This window comes from Salvelinus alpinus, chromosome 1, assembly GCF_045679555.1.
Source record: "Salvelinus alpinus chromosome 1, SLU_Salpinus.1, whole genome shotgun sequence".
In the NCBI taxonomy this organism is placed as follows: domain Eukaryota; kingdom Metazoa; phylum Chordata; class Actinopteri; order Salmoniformes; family Salmonidae; genus Salvelinus; species Salvelinus alpinus.
Window position 1 is genome coordinate 14,061,064 of NC_092086.1, and position 18,151 is coordinate 14,079,214.

At 42.3% G+C, this 18,151-nt stretch overlaps 1 protein-coding gene across 1 annotated transcript; it reads right to left on the reverse strand.

Annotated features, from left to right (window-relative positions):
* Window positions 1–1,818: 1,818 nt before the first annotated feature.
* On the reverse strand, window positions 1,819–12,225 carry LOC139567750 (uncharacterized). The gene is made up of 2 exons (XM_071389220.1): window positions 12,089–12,225; window positions 1,819–2,976 (listed from the first exon to the last, which is right to left on the reverse strand). The coding sequence occupies exon 2, from the start codon at window positions 2,967–2,969 to the stop codon at window positions 2,286–2,288; it is 684 nt and encodes a 227-aa protein (XP_071245321.1). The 5' UTR covers window positions 2,970–2,976; window positions 12,089–12,225; the 3' UTR covers window positions 1,819–2,285.
* Between the last annotated feature and the right edge of the window lie 5,926 nt (window positions 12,226–18,151).

Consider the following 18,151-nt stretch of genomic DNA (forward strand, 5'->3'; position numbering starts at 1 on the left):
TACTGCCTGGATTACACCACATAGTACTGCCTGGATTACACCACATAATACTGCCTGGATTACACCACATAATACTGCCTGGATTACACCACATAATACTGCCTGGATTACACCACATAATACTGCCTGGATTACACCACATAATACTGCCTGGATTACACCACATAATACTGCCTGGATTACACCACATAATACTGCCTGGATTACACCACATAATACTGCCTGGATTACACCACATAATACTGCCTGGATTACACCACATAATACTGCCTGGATTACACCACATAATACTGCCTGGATTACACCACATAGTACTGCCTGGATTACACCACATAATACTGCCTGGATTACACCACATAGTACTGCCTGGATTACACCACATAATACTGCATGGATTACACCACATAGTACTGCCTGGATTACACCACATAATACTGTCTGTATTACACCACATAATACTGCCTGGATTACACCACATAATACTGCCTGGATTACACCACATAATACTGCCTGGATTACACCACATAGTACTGCCTGGATTACACCACATAATACTGTCTGTATTACACCACATAGTACTGCCTGGATTACACCACATAATACTGTCTGTATTACACCACATAGTACTGCCTGGATTACACAACAAAGTACTGCCTGGATTACACCACATAGTACTGCCTGGATTACACCACATAATACTGTCTGTATTACACCACATAGTACTGCCTGGATTACACCACAAAGTACTGCCTGGATTACACCACATAGTACTGCCTGGATTACACCACATAATACTGTCTGTATTACACCACATAGTACTGCCTGGATTACACCACATAGCACTGCCTGGATTACACCACATAATACTGTCTGTATTACACCACATAGTGCTGCCTGGATTACACCACATAGCACAGGGAGGCTGTATCAACGTGAACTAATGTGTGTCAGCGTCTTCATACCTCTCTTTGTTTTTCTCCATCACTCTCCATCTCTTTCTCCTCTTCCGTCAGTCTGGAGTGCTGTTCCATCTGTGGCCACAAGGTGGAGTGAGAAGATCATGTAGAAACACATGATCAACAGACAGCTGATTTTACGTGGCCGTTTAAATCCCTGTAAATCCACTCCACAGTGGCATATCAACTTGAAACTTGTCAGCACTATCATGGACATCTCTAAGATGAACCACACTGAATGTTGTACTGAGATCTCTAAAAGAAAAACATGGAAACTATTAACAAATCATTATTTACAACTAATGTTCAAAACCATCTGGAATCATCTTCTCCTTTATGAACAATACATCAGATTCACTTCAGATGTTTGTCTTTAATAGTTTTGAGACAAAATAGTTGCTACATTCAAATATGGCCGCACTCTACCTATAGACGCATGTTAGCACACATGCTAATGCTAAAACATACTTTAAACATCTACTCATGAACCATAGATCAGATTGACTCTAGATTTGGTATATAGACTTGGTAGACTGGTATATAGATTTGGTATATAGACTTGGTAGACTGGTATATAGATTTGGTATATAGACTTGGTAGATAGACTCAATGAATTAGCCTCTAAAGAATTTGAGAATGATTACTTGTTGCATTCATTGCCGGCCACGAGATGAAATGTTCTTATGTAGTTGATTTGCAAATCCAATCAGCTTTCCACATTGATTTAATGTCATCACATTTATGTTTTGGGTTAAAGTGAAGAGGAAACTACATTGATTACAACCAGGGAAGGTGAAAAATGTCAAAATACAACAACAAAAAATAACAAAGATCAATGTTTGATAAATAAACTACCAAATACTTGTATTTTGAAGTGTATTTAATTAAAATGCATGTATTTTGTATTTTAAAATACAGAAGTACATTAGCCAGTAGCAGGCCCCAACAGCAACAACCCTCCAAGTAATGGTAACAGAAACAGTTGACTTGCTCTGACTGTGATACAGTATGTTGCTGTTTATCTGCCTTTAATGCACTGAAGTCACTCTGGATAAGAGCGTCTGATAAATGACCAAGTGTATTAGTGAAAATGAACAAACCAAAATGAAATGCAATGTGCTAGGGCAAGAAACTAAAAAGTTCCCCCCTTCAGGGTCCCCAGGACCAGGACTTAAGGACACTGATCTACAGAATGGTACAGTAGCTTTCCCAGAAGCCTGGTTACAGTATGGTACAGTAGCTTTCCCAGAAGCCTGGTTACAGTATGGTACAGTAGCTTTCCCAGAAGCCTGGTTACAGTATGGTACAGTAGCTTTCCCAGTAGCCTGGTTACAGTATGGTACAGTAGCTATCCCAGAATCCTGGTGCAGCTCTGGGTGGAGCTCTGGGTGCAGCTCTGGGTGCAGCTCTGGATCCACCTTCCATATCATTTCTGGTATCCCCAGACTCCCTGGGGGCGATGCCCTGATGCATAATTACATTTTTCTCATGGGTGGAATAGCCCGCCTCTTTCAGGAAGATCTCCAATGATTGGCCACGTATGGTCATGAGCAACCCCCTGCTGATGCAATATGTGTTGACCGGGTCGAAGCTCCTCAGGTCCTCGTGCTGGGTCACATAGACCTTATCCACTGTCATGTCTGGACGCATACTGATGATGAGGCGGTCCATGTTGCTGGTATCTATGTGATGAGTGTAACCCTTCCTGACATACTCAGGCATGGAATCAGATGCTGGGAGGTGGAGGTTGCCCACCTCATAGAATGGGTAGCCACCATCAGGAAGCAGCTTCTTGCAGATGTTGTTGTCACACTGAAGTCTGTTCTGGAAGTGATGGAAACCAAAGTCTCCCTTGTTGGGGTTGTAATTTGCAACTATCTGGTTGTCATTTTTGATGACGATGTAATCTTTGGCGAACCAGAAAAGGAGCTTGAGTCCGTGCCTCGGTGAGGGACGACCAAACCTAGAACCTCTCAGCTCCTCCATATTGTTCAATGTCTGAACCTGAACCATGGTACCACTGGGGGAGAGAGAGAGAGAGAGAGAGAGAGAGAGAGAGAGAGAGAGAGAGAGAGAGAGAGAGAGAGAGAGAGAGAGAGAGAGAGAGAGAGAGAGAGAGAGAGAGAGAGAGAGAGAGAGAGAGAGAGAGAGAGAAAGAGAGAGAGAGCGAGAGAGAGAGAGAGAGAGAGAGAGAGAGAGAGAGAGAGAGAGAGAGAACAGACAGCATTAAACAATACAGTTCATGATGATACAGTTAAGTTACCTTCCATATACAGTATAAGCCTCTGCTAAGAGGTCTGGACCTTTATGGCACAGGAGTGCACTAATGTGGCTGTTCCCTACATCACTACATTGGCAAAAGTGTTACAGGGTGTTTTATTTTATTTTTATATTTCGAGGTTGGATGTTAGCATGTAGGGAGCACCAATTGGTGTCACCTCGTTAGTCAGTATGTGTTACACCTGTGCTGGCTTGTCCGTCTCGTTAATTGGAAAGTGATATTTAAGAGCGGCTGGCCCAGGTGATATTTAAGAGCGGCTGGCCCAGGTGATATTTAAGAGCGGCTGGCCCAGGTGATATTTAAGAGTGGCTGGCCCAGGTTATATTTAAGAGCGTCTGGCCCAGGTGATATTTAAGAGCGGCTGCCCAGGTGATATTTAAGAGTGGCTTGCCCAGGTGATATTTAAGAGTGGCTGGCCCAGGTGCTATTTAAGAGTGGCTGGCCCAGGTGCTATTTAAGAGTGGCTGGCCCAGGTGATATTTAAGAGTGGCTGGCCCAGGTACTATTTAAGAATGGCTGGCCAAGTGCTTCAGTTGTCTTGATAGATGTGGAGGGTTGGCACTGTTGGATTCTGGGTTATACGTGGATTAGAGACATGATAGATCAGAAGTAATATTATATTTTCTGAGGGGGGAAAGAGACTGGTTGTTACATCAGTATTACTATAGTATCTGAGGGGGGATAGAGACTGGTTGTTACATCAGTAATACTATAGTATCTGAGGGGGGATAGAGACTGGTTGTTACATCAGTAATACTATAGTATCTGAGTGGGGAAAGAGACTGGTTGTTACATGAGTATTACTGTAGTATCTGAGGGGGGATAGAGACTGGTTGTTACATCAGTAATACTATAGTATCTGAGGGGGGATAGAGACTGGTTGTTACATCAGTAATACTATAGTATCTGAGGGGGGATAGAGACTGGTTGTTACATCAGTAATACTATAGTATCTGAGGGGGGATAGAGACTGGTCGTTACATCAGTAAAACTATAGAATCTGAGGGGGGAAAGAGACTGGTTGTTACATCAGTATTACTATAGTATCTGAGGGGGGATAGAGACTGGTTGTTACATCAGTAATACTATAGTATCTGAGGGGGGATAGAGACTGGTTGTTACATCAGTAATACTATAGTATCTGAGGGGGGATAGAGACTGGTTGTTACATCAGTAAAACTATAGAATCTGAGGGGGGAAAGAGACTGGTTGTTACATCAGTATTACTATAGTATCTGAGGGGGGATAGAGACTGGTTGTTACATCAGTATTACTATAGTATCTGAGGGGGGATAGAGACTGGTTGTTACATCAGTATTACTATAGTATCTGAGGGGGGATAGAGACTGGTTGTTACATGAGTATTACTGTAGTATCTGAGGGGGGATAGAGACTGGTTGTTACATCAGTAATACTATAGTATCTGAGGGGGGATAGAGACTGGTTGTTACATCAGTAATACTATAGTATCTGATGGGGGATAGAGACTGGTTGTTAGATCAGTAATATTATAGTTTCTGAGGGGGGAAAGAGACTGGTTGTTACATCAGTAATACTATAGTATCTGAGGGGGGATAGAGACTGGTTGTTACATCAGTAATACTATAGTATCTGAGGGGGGATAGAGACTGGTTGTTACATCAGTAATACTATAGTATCTGAGGGGGGATAGAGACTGGCTGATACATCAGTAATACTATAGTTTCTGAGGGGGGATAGAGACTGGTTGTTACATCAGTAATACTATAGTATCTGAGGGGGGATAGAGACTGGTTGTTACATCAGTAATACTATAGTATCTGAGGGGGGATAGAGACTGGTTGTTACATCAGTAATACTATAGTACCTGAGGGGGGATAGAGACTGGTTGTTACATCAGTAATACTATAGTATCTGAGGGGGGAAAGAGACTGGTTGTTACATCAGTAATACTATAGTATCTGAGGGGGGTTAGAGACTGGTTGTTACATCAGTAATACTATAGTATCTGAGGGGGGATAGAGACTGGTTGTTACATCAGTAATACTATAGTACCTGAGGGGGGATAGAGACTGGTTGTTACATCAGTAATACTATAGTACCTGAGGGGGGAGAGAGACTGGTTGTTACATCAGTAATACTATAGTATCTGAGGGGTGATAGAGACTGGTTGTTACATCAATAATACTACAGTATCTGAGGGGTGATAGAGACTGGTTGTTACATCAGTAATACTATAGTACCTGAGGGGGGAGAGAGACTGGTTGTTACATCAGTAATACTATAGTACCTGAGGGGGAGAGAGACTGGTTGTTACATCAGTAAAACTATAGTATCTGAGGGGGAATAGAGACTGGTTGTTACATCAGTAATACTATAGTATCTGGGGGGGGGGGGGGGGGGATAGAGACTGGTTGTTACATCAGTAATACTATAGTATCTGAGGGGGGATAGAGACTGGTTGTTACATCAGTAATACTATAGTATCTGAGGGGGGATAGAGACTGGTTTTTACATCAGTAATACTATAGTATCTGAGGGGGATAGAGACTGGTTGTTACATCAGTAAAACTATAGAATCTGAGGGGGGATAGAGACTGGTTGTTACATCAGTAATACTATAGTATCTGAGGGGTGATAGAGACTGGTTGTTACATCAGTAATACTATAGTATCTGAGGGGGGAAAGAGACTGGTTGTTACATCAGTAATACTATAGTACCTGAGGGGGGATAGAGACTGGTTGTTACATCAGTAATACTATAGTATCTGAGGGGGGAAAGAGACTGGTTGTTACATCAGTAATACTATAGTACCTGAGGGGGGATAGAGAATGGTTGTTACATCAGTAATACTATAGTATCTGAGGGGGGATAGAGACTGGTTGTTACATCAGTAATACTATAGTACCTGAGGGGGGATAGAGACTGGTTGTTACATCAGTAATACTATAGTATCTGAGGGGGGATAGAGACTGGTTGTTACATCAGTAATACTATAGTACCTGAGGGGGGATAGAGACTGGTTGTTACATCAGTAATACTATAGTACCTGAGGGGGATAGAGACTGGTTGTTACATCAGTAATACTATAGTATCTGAGGGGGGATAGAGACTGGTTGTTACATCAGTAATACTATAGTACCTGAGGGGGGATAGAGACTGGTTGTTACATCAGTAAAACTATAGTATCTGAGGGGGAATAGAGACTGGTTGTTACATCAGTATTACTATAGTATCTGAGGGGGGATAAAGACTGGTTGTTACATCAGTAATACTATAGTATCTGAGTGGGGATAGAGACTGGTTGTTACATCAGTAATACTATAGTATCTGAGGGGGGATAGAGACTTGTTGTTACATCAGTAATACTATAGTATCTGGGGGGGGATAGAGACTGGTTGTTCCATCAGTAATACTATAGTATCTGAGGGGGGATAGAGACTGGTTGTTACATCAGTAATACTATAGTATCTGAGGGGGGATAGAGACTGGTTGAAGTAATACTATAGTATCTGAGGGGGATAGAGACTGGTTGTTACATCAGTAATACTATAGTACCTGAGGGGGGATAGAGACTGGTTGTTACATCAGTAATACTATAGTATCTGAGGGGGATCGAGACTGGTTGTTACATCAGTAATACTATAGTATCTGAGGGGGGATAGAGACTGGTTGTTACATCAGTAATACTATAGTATCTGAGGGGGGATAGAGACTGGTTGTTACATCAGTAATACTATAGTATCTGAGGGGGGATAGAGACTGGTTGTTACATCAGTAATACTATAGTATCTGAGGGGGATAGAGACTGGTTGTTACATCAGTAATACTATAGTATCTGAGGGGGGATAGAGACTGGTTACATCAGTAATACTATAGTATCTGAGGGGGGATAGAGACTGGTTGTTACATCAGTAATACTATAGTATCTCAGGGGGGATAGAGACTGGTTGTTACATCAGTAATACTATAGTACCCGAGGGGGGATAGAGACTGGTTGTTACATCAGTAATACTATAGTATCTGAGGGGGAAGAGAGACTGGTTGTTACATCAGTAATACTATAGTATCTGAGGAGTGATAGAGACTGGTTGTTACATCAGTAATACTATAGTATCTGAGGGGGGATAGAGACTGGTTGTTACATCAGTAATACTATAGTATCTGAGGGGGGATAGAGACTGGTTGTTACATCAGTAATACTATAGTATCTGAGGGGGGATAGAGACTGGTTGTTACATCAGTAATACTATAGTATCTGAGGGGGGATAGAGACTGGTTGTTACATCAGTAATACTATAGTATCTGAGGGGGGATAGAGACTGGTTACATCAGTAATACTATAGTATCTGAGGGGGGATAGAGACTGGTTGTTACATCAGTAATACTATAGTATCTGGGGGGGGATAGAGACTGGTTTTACATCAGAAGTTAATGGTTATCTGTAGGAATGTGCTGGGTGGACGGGGGGAAGTCACGGGAGAACTATAGGTGAGTAACTAACTATGGGTGGAGACCTTTGGTTTAGACATCAAGTGGGTTGAGGTCAGGTCACCTTAAGGGTTAAGGGAGACGGAACGGTTTATTACTCTGTCACTTCGTCTTCCTGTTAAACCATAAAAGTTGAAAGGATTGGAGAGAAGGAGGAGTGCCTACATTGGAGTATATATATATTTGTGGTGGAAAGATGTTATGTCTGAAAGGAGCTGTATTGAACATTTGGGAAGAATTACATCTGGTTAAGATTTTTTTGTCCGTTGAGTCAATTAGAACTGAACCTTTAGTTGTCTTGGTAGATGTGGAGGGTTAACTCCTCTAGTTGTCTTGGTAGATGTGGAGGGTTAACTCCTTTAGTTGTCTTGAGAGATGTGGAGGGTTAACTCCTTTAGTTGTCTTGGTAGATGTGGAGGGTTAACTCCTTTAGTTGTCTTGGTAGATGTGGAGGGTTAACTCCTCTAGTTGTCTTGGTAGATGTGGAGGGTTAACTCCTCAAGTTGTCTTGATAGATGTGGAGGGTTAACTCCTCTAGTTGTCTTGATAGATGTGGAGGGTTAACTCCTTTAGTTGTCTTGAGAGATGTGGAGGGTTAACTCCTTTAGTTGTCTTGGTAGATGTGGAGGGTTAACTCCTTTAGTTGTCTTGGTAGATGTGGAGGGTTAACTCCTCTAGTTGTCTTGGTAGATGTGGAGGGTTAACTCCTCAAGTTGTCTTGATAGATGTGGAGGGTTAACTCCTCTAGTTGTCTTGATAGATGTGGAGGGTTAACTCCTCTAGTTGTCTTGAGAGATGTGGAGGGTTAACTCATTTAGTTGTCTTGGTAGATGTGGAGGGTTAACTCCTTTAGTTGTCTTGGTAGATGTGGAGGGTTAACTCCTCTAGTTGTCTTGGTAGATGTGGAGGGTTAACTCCTCTAGTTGTCTTGATAGATGTGGAGTGTTAACTCCTCTAGTTGTCTTGGTAGATATGGAGGGTTAACTCCTTTAGTTGTCTTGATAGATGTGGAGGGTTAACTCCTTTAGTTGTCTTGATAGATGTGGAGGGTTAACTCCTCTAGTTGTCTTGGTAGATGTGGAGGGTTAACTCCTCTAGTTGTCTTAATAGATGTGGAGGGTTAACTCCTTTAGTTGTCTTGGTAGATGTGGAGGGTTAACTCCTCTAGTTGTCTTGGTAGATGTGGAGGGTTAACTCCTCTAGTTGTCTTGATAGATGTGGAGGGTTAACTCCTCTAGTTGTCTTGATAGATGTGGAGGGTTAACTACTCTAGTTGTCTTGATAGATGTGGAGGGTTAACTACTCTAGTTGTCTTGAGATATGTGGAGGGTTAACTCCTTTAGTTGTCTTGATAGATGTGGAGGGTTAACTCCTCTAGTTGTCTTGATAGATGTGGAGGGTTAACTCCTCTAGTTGTCTTGATAGATGTGGAGGGTTAACTCCTCTAGTTGTCTTGATAGATGTGGAGGGTTAACTCCTCTAGTTGTCTTGATAGATGTGGAGGGTTAACTCCTTTAGTTGTCTTGATAGATGTGGAGGGTTAACTCCTTTAGTTGTGGTTTACTTCATGTCTTTAAGTTTGGTGTGTGTTTTCATTTTGTTTGCCTGTTCTTGGTGAATTTAGTGGGTCTCATGGTGGAAGTCTTTTAGTATCCAGTTGTTGTTGCTAGTCAACGTTCAGTGGACACCATGAGTGTCTCTCAGAACCCCTCCTAAAACCCCAGCCGTGTCGTTTTGGTTGTTGTCATTGACTTTTAGTTCCCCCTTCTGTTTCAGTGACATATTTGGTTTTCTTGCTGTGGAACGTGACAATAGGACATCAAATAGAAAGGAGGACCAAGGCACTCTTCATATCATTCATTAAATTACCTTTATTTGTATGGTATGTTCAATAGAAACAAAGTTTAAAAAATCGGACAAAATCAAATCCCTGACGGAGGCCATACTCCCTGACGGAGGCCATACTCCCTGACGAAGGCCATACTCCCTGACGGAGGCCATACTCCCTGACGGAGGCCATACACACTGACGGAGGCCATACTCCCTGACGGAGGCCATACTCCCTGACGGAGGCCATACTCCCTGACGAAGGCCATACTCCCTGACGGAGGCCATACTCCCTGACGGAGGCCATACACACTGACGGAGGCCATACTCCCTGACGGAGGCCATACTCCCTGACGGAGGCCATACTCCCTGACGGAGGCCATACTCCCTGACGGAGGCCATACTCCCTGACGGAGGCCATACTCCCTGACGGAGGCCATACTCCCTGACGGAGGCCATACTCCCTGACGAAGGCCATACTCCCTGACGAAGGCCATGCAGCCGAAACATGTCGATTTTTAAAACTTTGTTTCTATTGAACATGCTATACAAATAAAGGCATTTTAATGAATTATATGAAGAGTGCCTTGGTCCTCCTTTCTATTTTATGACCAATTCACCCCTTTTACCAAAGAGCACCTTCTATCTACCAAAATGTACTATAGTGTACCTTAGTAGCGCTTCCCTTCCTCCTCTTTCTACTAGTGACAGTAGGACAGTTGTTATCGTTGGACTAAAACAACTGTGGTAACCTAGTAACGTGAGCCCTCTTGACGATTATCATGAAACGTCATCAACATGAACAGCCCAGCAGGTTTGAGCACATTTTCATTTGGCAGCACATCCATCAAGAGACAATATACTGTACATGAGTTCCAAATGCCACCCTATTCCCTATATAGTGCCCTTCTTTTGAACAGGGCCCAATAGAGAATAGGGTGTCATTTGGGACCACTCCTGGATGAGTCAAGTGTTAGTTTGAAATGTAATCTCCTGAAGGATCCAGGAACATGAAACTGAAGGGGAAGAAAATATTTAACTACATGACAATGAATGCGAGGTTTAAATAGTTACAAAACAGTATACCTGTTAAAGTTAAAAGTGAACGTCATAAACAGAAGGGGAAATCTGTCACCTTTACCGTACCATGTTTTAATGCAGAAAAAATGGGTTGATACTCTATATATTTTCAACCACAATCTGTCAGGTTTCAGGTAATGTCAATTTATTAAATGTTAATACATTTTGATAGTACTGCTTTATTATTCTGGAAAAACTTAATGTAAAAAAAGGATATAAATATTCACTGAGTGGACAAAACATTAAGAACACCTGTTGTATCCATTACATAGACTGACCAGTTGAATCCAGGTGAAAGATATGATCCCTTATTAATGCCACTTGTTAAATCCACTTCAATCAGTGTGATGATGAAGGGGAGGAGACAGGTTAAAGAAGGATGTTTAAGCCTTGAGACAATTGAAACATGGATTGTGTATGTGTTGCCATTCAGAGGGTGAATGGGGAAGATAAAATATTTATGTGCCTCTGAACGGGGTCGGGTAGTGTGGAACACTTTTGACACCTTGTAGAGTCCATGCCCCGGTGACTTGAGCTGTTCTGAGGACAAAGGGGGTGCAACTCAATATTAGGAAGGTGTTCCTAATGGTTTGTACACTCAGTGTATATATATATATATAATTGATTACAACTGTTGTTGTATCTGATCATAAACAACTCAAGACTGGAGAACAGACCTCGATGAACTCAGATTAGATCAGATTTAGATGACCTCAGATTAGAGCAGACCTCAATGAACTCAGATTAGAGCAGACCTAGATTGAACTCAGATTAGATCAGACCTAGATGAACTCAGATTAGATCAGACCTAGATGAACTCAGATTAGAGCAGACCTAGATGAACTCAATTAGATCAGACCTAGATGAACTCAGATTAGAGCAGACCTAAATGAACTCAGATTAGAGCAGACCTAGATTGAACTCAGATTAGAGCAGACCTAGATGAACTCAGATTAGATCAGACCTAGATATACTCAGATTAGAGCAGACCTAGATTGAACTCAGATTAGAGCAGACATAGATTAACTCAGATTAGAGCAGACCTAGATTAACTCAGATTAGAGCAGACCTAGATTGAACTCAGATTAGAGCAGACCTAGATGAACTCAGATTAGATCAAATAAAGTATCAAGTTGTTAATTGTGAGCTAGATTCGGGCATATTCCTTCCTAGAGAGAAAATTACGAAAAATACATCACAAACTAGATCTAGCGTGTTTAGTAAGGACAGACTAGATCTAACTTGTTTAGTAAGGACAGGCTAGATCTAACTTGTTTAGTAAGGACAGACAAGATCTAACTTGTTTAGTAAGGACAGACAAGACCTAACTTGTTTAGTAAGGACAGACTAGATCTAACTTGTTTAGTAAGGACAGACTAGACCTAACTTGTTTAGTAAGGACAGACTAGATCTAACGTGTTTAGTAAAGACAGACCAGATCACAAAAAAGCACATAAAATGTTTTTACTGTACCTGGTGTTTTAAAATAAATGTAATCTCTATTTTCTGGTGCTCGATGTCCGTGTAGATCTGTATGAGGCCGTGTGAGAAGATGATTGGATGATCTGCAAGCTTTGCTGCCTGTGTGTGTGTGTGTGTGTGTGTGTGTGTGTGTGTGTGTGTGTGTGTGTGTGTGTGTGTGTGTGTGTGTGTGTGTGTGTGTGTGTGTGTGTGTGTGTGTGTGTGTGTGTGTGTGTGTGTGTGTGTGTGTGTGTGTGTGTGTGTGTGTGTGTGTGTGTGGTAGTAGCAACCCGTCATTCAGGTTCTGTTATAAGCCCCTCCTCTTTTTTTCTTGCATGTTATTTTTGCATGTAACTTTTGTTCCTCCTTTAGCACCTGTTAGAGCTGATAAAGGAGTTACTAGACTGGTCACCAATCAGACCTGTTAGAGGTGATAAAGGAGTTACTAGACTGGTCACCAATCAGACCTGTTAGAGGTGATAAAGGAGTTACTAGACTGGTCACCAATCAGACCTGTTAGAGCTGATAAAGGAGTTACTAGACTGGTCACCAATCAGACCTGTTAGAGGTGGTAAAGGAGTTACTAGACTGGTCACCAATCAGACCTGTTAGAGCTGATAAAGGAGTTACTAGACTGGTCACCAATCAGACCTGTTAGAGGTGTTAAAGGAGTTACTAGACTGGTCACCAATCAGACCTGTTAGAGGTGATAAAGGAGTTACTAGACTGGTCACCAATCAGACCTGTTAGAGCTGATAAAGGAGTTACTAGACTGGTCACCAATCAGACCTGTTAGAGGTGGTAAAGGAGTTACTAGACTGGTCACCAATCAGACCTGTTAGAGCTGATAAAGGAGTTACTAGACTGGTCACCAATCAGACCTGTTAGAGGTGTTAAAGGAGTTACTAGACTGGTCACCAATCAGACCTGTTAGAGGTGGTAAAGGAGTTACTAGACTGGTCACCAATCAGACCTGTTAGAGCTGTTAAAGGAGTTACTAGACTGGTCACCAATCAGACCTGTTAGAGGTACTAAAGGAGTTACTAGACTGGTCACCAATCAGACCTGTTAGAGGTGTTAAAGGAGTTACTAGACTGGTCACCAATCAGACCTGTTAGAGCTGTTAAAGGAGTTACTAGACTGGTCACCAATCAGACCTGTTAGAGGTGTTAAAGGAGTTACTAGACTGGTCACCAATCAGACCTGTTAGAGCTGATAAAGGAGTTACTAGACTGGTCACCAATCAGACCTGTTAGAGGTGTTAAAGGAGTTACTAGACTGGTCACCAATCAGACCTGTTAGAGCTGATAAAGGAGTTACTAGACTGGTCACCAATCAGACCTGTTAGAGGTGTTAAAGGAGTTACTAGACTGGTCACCAATCAGACCTGTTAGAGGTGGTAAAGGAGTTACTAGACTGGTCACCAATCAGACCTGTTAGAGCTGTTAAAGGAGTTACTAGACTGGTCACCAATCAGACCTGTTAGAGGTACTAAAGGAGTTACTAGACTGGTCACCAATCAGACCTGTTAGAGGTGTTAAAGGAGTTACTAGACTGGTCACCAATCAGACCTGTTAGAGCTGTTAAAGGAGTTACTAGACTGGTCACCAATCAGACCTGTTAGAGCTGTTAAAGGAGTTACTAGACTGGTCACCAATCAGACCTGTTAGAGCTGTTAAATGAGTTACTAGACTGGTCACCAATCAGACCTGTTAGAGCTGTTAAAGGAGTTACTAGACTGGTCACCAATCAGACCTGTTAGAGCTGTTAAAGGAGTTACTAGACTGGTCACCAATCAGACCTGTTAGAGCTGTTAAAGGAGTTACTAGACTGGTCACCAATCAGACCTGTTAGAGGTGTTAAATGAGTTACTAGACTGGTCACCAATCAGACCTGTTAGAGGTGTTAAAGGAGTTACTAGACTGGTCACCAATCAGACCTGTTAGAGCTGTTAAAGGAGTTACTAGACTGGTCACCAATCAGACCTGTTAGAGGTACTAAAGGAGTTCCTAGACTGGTCACCAATCAGACCTGTTAGAGGTGTTAAAGGAGTTACTAGACTGGTCACCAATCAGACCTGTTAGAGGTGTTAAAGGAGTTACTAGACTGGTCACCAATCAGACCTGTTAGAGCTGTTAAAGGAGTTACTAGACTGGTCACCAATCAGACCTGTTAGAGCTGTTAAAGGAGTTACTAGACTGGTCACCAATCAGACCTGTTAGAGCTGTTAAATGAGTTACTAGACTGGTCACCAATCAGACCTGTTAGAGCTGTTAAAGGAGTTACTAGACTGGTCACCAATCAGACCTGTTAGAGCTGTTAAAGGAGTTACTAGACTGGTCACCAATCAGACCTGTTAGAGCTGTTAAAGGAGTTACTAGACTGGTCACCAATCAGACCTGTTAGAGGTGTTAAATGAGTTACTAGACTGGTCACCAATCAGACCTGTTAGAGGTGTTAAAGGAGTTACTAGACTGGTCACCAATCAGACCTGTTAGAGGTACTAAAGGAGTTACTAGACTGGTCACCAATCAGACCTGTTAGAGGTGTTAAAGGAGTTACTAGACTGGTCACCAATCAGACCTGTTAGAGCTGATAAAGGAGTTACTAGACTGGTCACCAATCAGACCTGTTAGAGGTGGTAAAGGAGTTACTAGACTGGTCACCAATCAGACCTGTTAGAGCTGATAAAGGAGTTACTAGACTGGTCACCAATCAGACCTGTTAGAGGTGTTAAAGGAGTTACTAGACTGGTCACCAATCAGACCTGTTAGAGGTGGTAAAGGAGTTACTAGACTGGTCACCAATCAGACCTGTTAGAGCTGTTAAAGGAGTTACTAGACTGGTCACCAATCAGACCTGTTAGAGGTACTAAAGGAGTTACTAGACTGGTCACCAATCAGACCTGTTAGAGGTGTTAAAGGAGTTACTAGACTGGTCACCAATCAGACCTGTTAGAGCTGTTAAAGGAGTTACTAGACTGGTCACCAATCAGACCTGTTAGAGGTGTTAAAGGAGTTACTAGACTGGTCACCAATCAGACCTGTTAGAGCTGTTAAAGGAGTTACTAGACTGGTCACCAATCAGACCTGTTAGAGCTGATAAAGGAGTTACTAGACTGGTCACCAATCAGACCTGTTAGAGCTGTTAAAGGAGTTACTAGACTGGTCACCAATCAGACCTGTTAGAGCTGTTAAATGAGTTACTAGACTGGTCACCAATCAGACCTGTTAGAGCTGTTAAAGGAGTTACTAGACTGGTCACCAATCAGACCTGTTAGAGCTGTTAAAGGAGTTACTAGACTGGTCACCAATCAGACCTGTTAGAGCTGTTAAAGGAGTTACTAGACTGGTCACCAATCAGACCTGTTAGAGCTGTTAAAGGAGTTACTAGACTGGTCACCAATCAGACCTGTTAGAGGTGTTAAATGAGTTACTAGACTGGTCACCAATCAGACCTGTTAGAGGTGTTAAAGGAGTTACTAGACTGGTCACCAATCAGACCTGTTAGAGGTACTAAAGGAGTTACTAGACTGGTCACCAATCAGACCTGTTAGAGGTGTTAAAGGAGTTACTAGACTGGTCACCAATCAGACCTGTTAGAGCTGTTAAAGGAGTTACTAGACTGGTCACCAATCAGACTTGTTAGAGTTGTTAAATGAGTTACTAGACTGGTCACCAATCAGACCTGTTAGAGCTGTTAAAGGAGTTACTAGACTGGTCACCAATCAGACCTGTTAGAGCTGTTAAAGGAGTTACTAGACTGGTCACCAATCAGACCTGTTAGAGCTGTTAAAGGAGTTACTAGACTGGTCACCAATCAGACCTGTTAGAGGTGTTAAATGAGTTACTAGACTGGTCACCAATCAGACCTGTTAGAGGTGTTAAAGGAGTTACTAGACTGGTCACCAATCAGACCTGTTAGAGGTGTTAAATGAGTTACTAGACTGGTCACCAATCAGACCTGTTAGAGGTGTTAAAGGAGTTACTAGACTGGTCACCAATCATACCTGTTAGAGGTGTTAAAGGAGTTACTAGACTGGTCACCAATCAGACCTGTTAGAGGTGGTAAAGGAGTTACTAGACTGGTCACCAATCAGACCTGTTAGAGGTGGTAAAGGAGTTACTAGACTGGTCACCAATCAGACCTGTTAGAGGTGTTAAATGAGTTACTAGACTGGTCACCAATCAGACCTGTTAGAGCTGATAAATGAGTTACTAGATTGGTCACCAATCAGACCTGTTAGAGGTGTTAAATGAGTTACTAGACTGGTCACCAATCAGACCTGTTAGAGGTGTTAAAGGAGTTACTAGACTGGTCACCAATCAGACCTGTTAGAGGTGTTAAAGGAGTTACTAGACTGGTCACCAATCAGACCTGTTAGAGGTGATAAAGGAGTTACTAGACTGGTCACCAATCAGACCTGTTAGAGGTGTTAAAGGAGTTACTAGACTGGTCACCAATCAGACCTGTTAGAGGTGCTAAATGAGTTACTAGACTGGTCACCAATCAGACCTGTTAGAGCTGTTAAATGAGTTACTAGACTGGTCACCAATCAGACCTGTTAGAGCTGTTAAATGAGTTACTAGACTGGTCACCAATCAGACCTGTTAGAGGTGTTAAAGGAGTTACTAGACTGGTCACCAATCAAACCTGTTAGAGATGTTAAAGGGGTTACTAGACTGGTCACCAATCAGACCTGTTAGAGGTGGTAAAGGAGTTACTAGACTGGTGTCACGTTCCTGACCTATTTTCTGTTGTTTTGTATGTGTTAGTCGGTCAGGGCGTGAGTGTGGGTGGGCATTTCTATGTTTTGTGTTTCTATGTTTAGGTCTGGTAATCAGCCTTATATGGTTCTCAATCAGAGACAGGTGTTTTACGTTTTCCTCTGATTGAGAACCATATATAGGTTGGCTGTTCACACTGTTTGTTTGTGGGTGATTGTCTTCCGTGTCTGTGTCTGCGCACCACACGGGACTGTTTGGCCGTTCGTTTCGTTTATTGTAGTCTGTTCCTGTTCGTGAGTTCTGCGTGTTTTATGTAAGTTCCATGATCAGGTCTGTCTACGTTGTTTGTTTGTCATTTTGTATAAGTCAAGTATAGTTTCGTGTCAGTCTTCGTCTTTTCAATAAATTCATTATGTCAACATACCTCGCTGCGTATTGGTCCACCGATCCTTCTCTCCTCTCCTCGTCCGAGGAGGAGGAAGACGACAGGCGTTACAACTGGTCACCAATCAGACCTGTTAGAGGTACTAAAGGAGTTACTAGACTGGTCACCAATCAGACCTGTTAGAGGTGTTAAAGGGGTTACTAGACTGGTCACCAATCAGACCTGTTAGAGGTGATAAAGGAGTTACTAGACTGGTCACCAATCAGACCTGTTAGAGGTGATAAAGGAGTTACTAGACTGGTCACCAATCAGACCTGTTTTAAGGTGATAAAGGAGTTACTAGACTGGTCACCAATCAGACCTGTTAGAGGTACTAAAGGAGTTACTAGACTGGTCACCAATCAGACCTGTTAGAGGTGCTAAAGGAGTTACTAGACTGGTCACCAAGCAGACCTGTTAGAGGTGGTAAAGGGGTTACTAGACTGGTCACCAATCAGACCTGTTAGAGGTGTTAAAGGAGTTACTAGACTGGTCACCAAGCAGACCTGTTAGAGGTGCTAAAGGAGTTACTAGACTGGTCACCAAGCAGACCTGTTAGAGGTGTTAAATGAGTTACTAGACTGGTCACCAAGCAGACCTGTTAGAGGTGCTAAAGGAGTTACTAGACTGGTCACCAAGCAGACCTGTTAGAGGTGTTAAATGAGTTCCTAGACTGGTCACCAATCAGACCTGTTAGAGGTGTTAAAGGAGTTACTAGACTGGTCACCAATCAGACCTGTTAGAGGTGGTAGAGGAGTTACTAGACTGGTCACCAATCAGACACAACATTAAGGTAAAACAGAGACTTAAACAAGATCAAATATATGATCATCTCAAAATGCAGACAGGTTGTGTGAACTGGTTCCAACTCCAAACTATGAACTGTACATGTTTGTAACACCTAAAGAGATTGTGTACAGATTA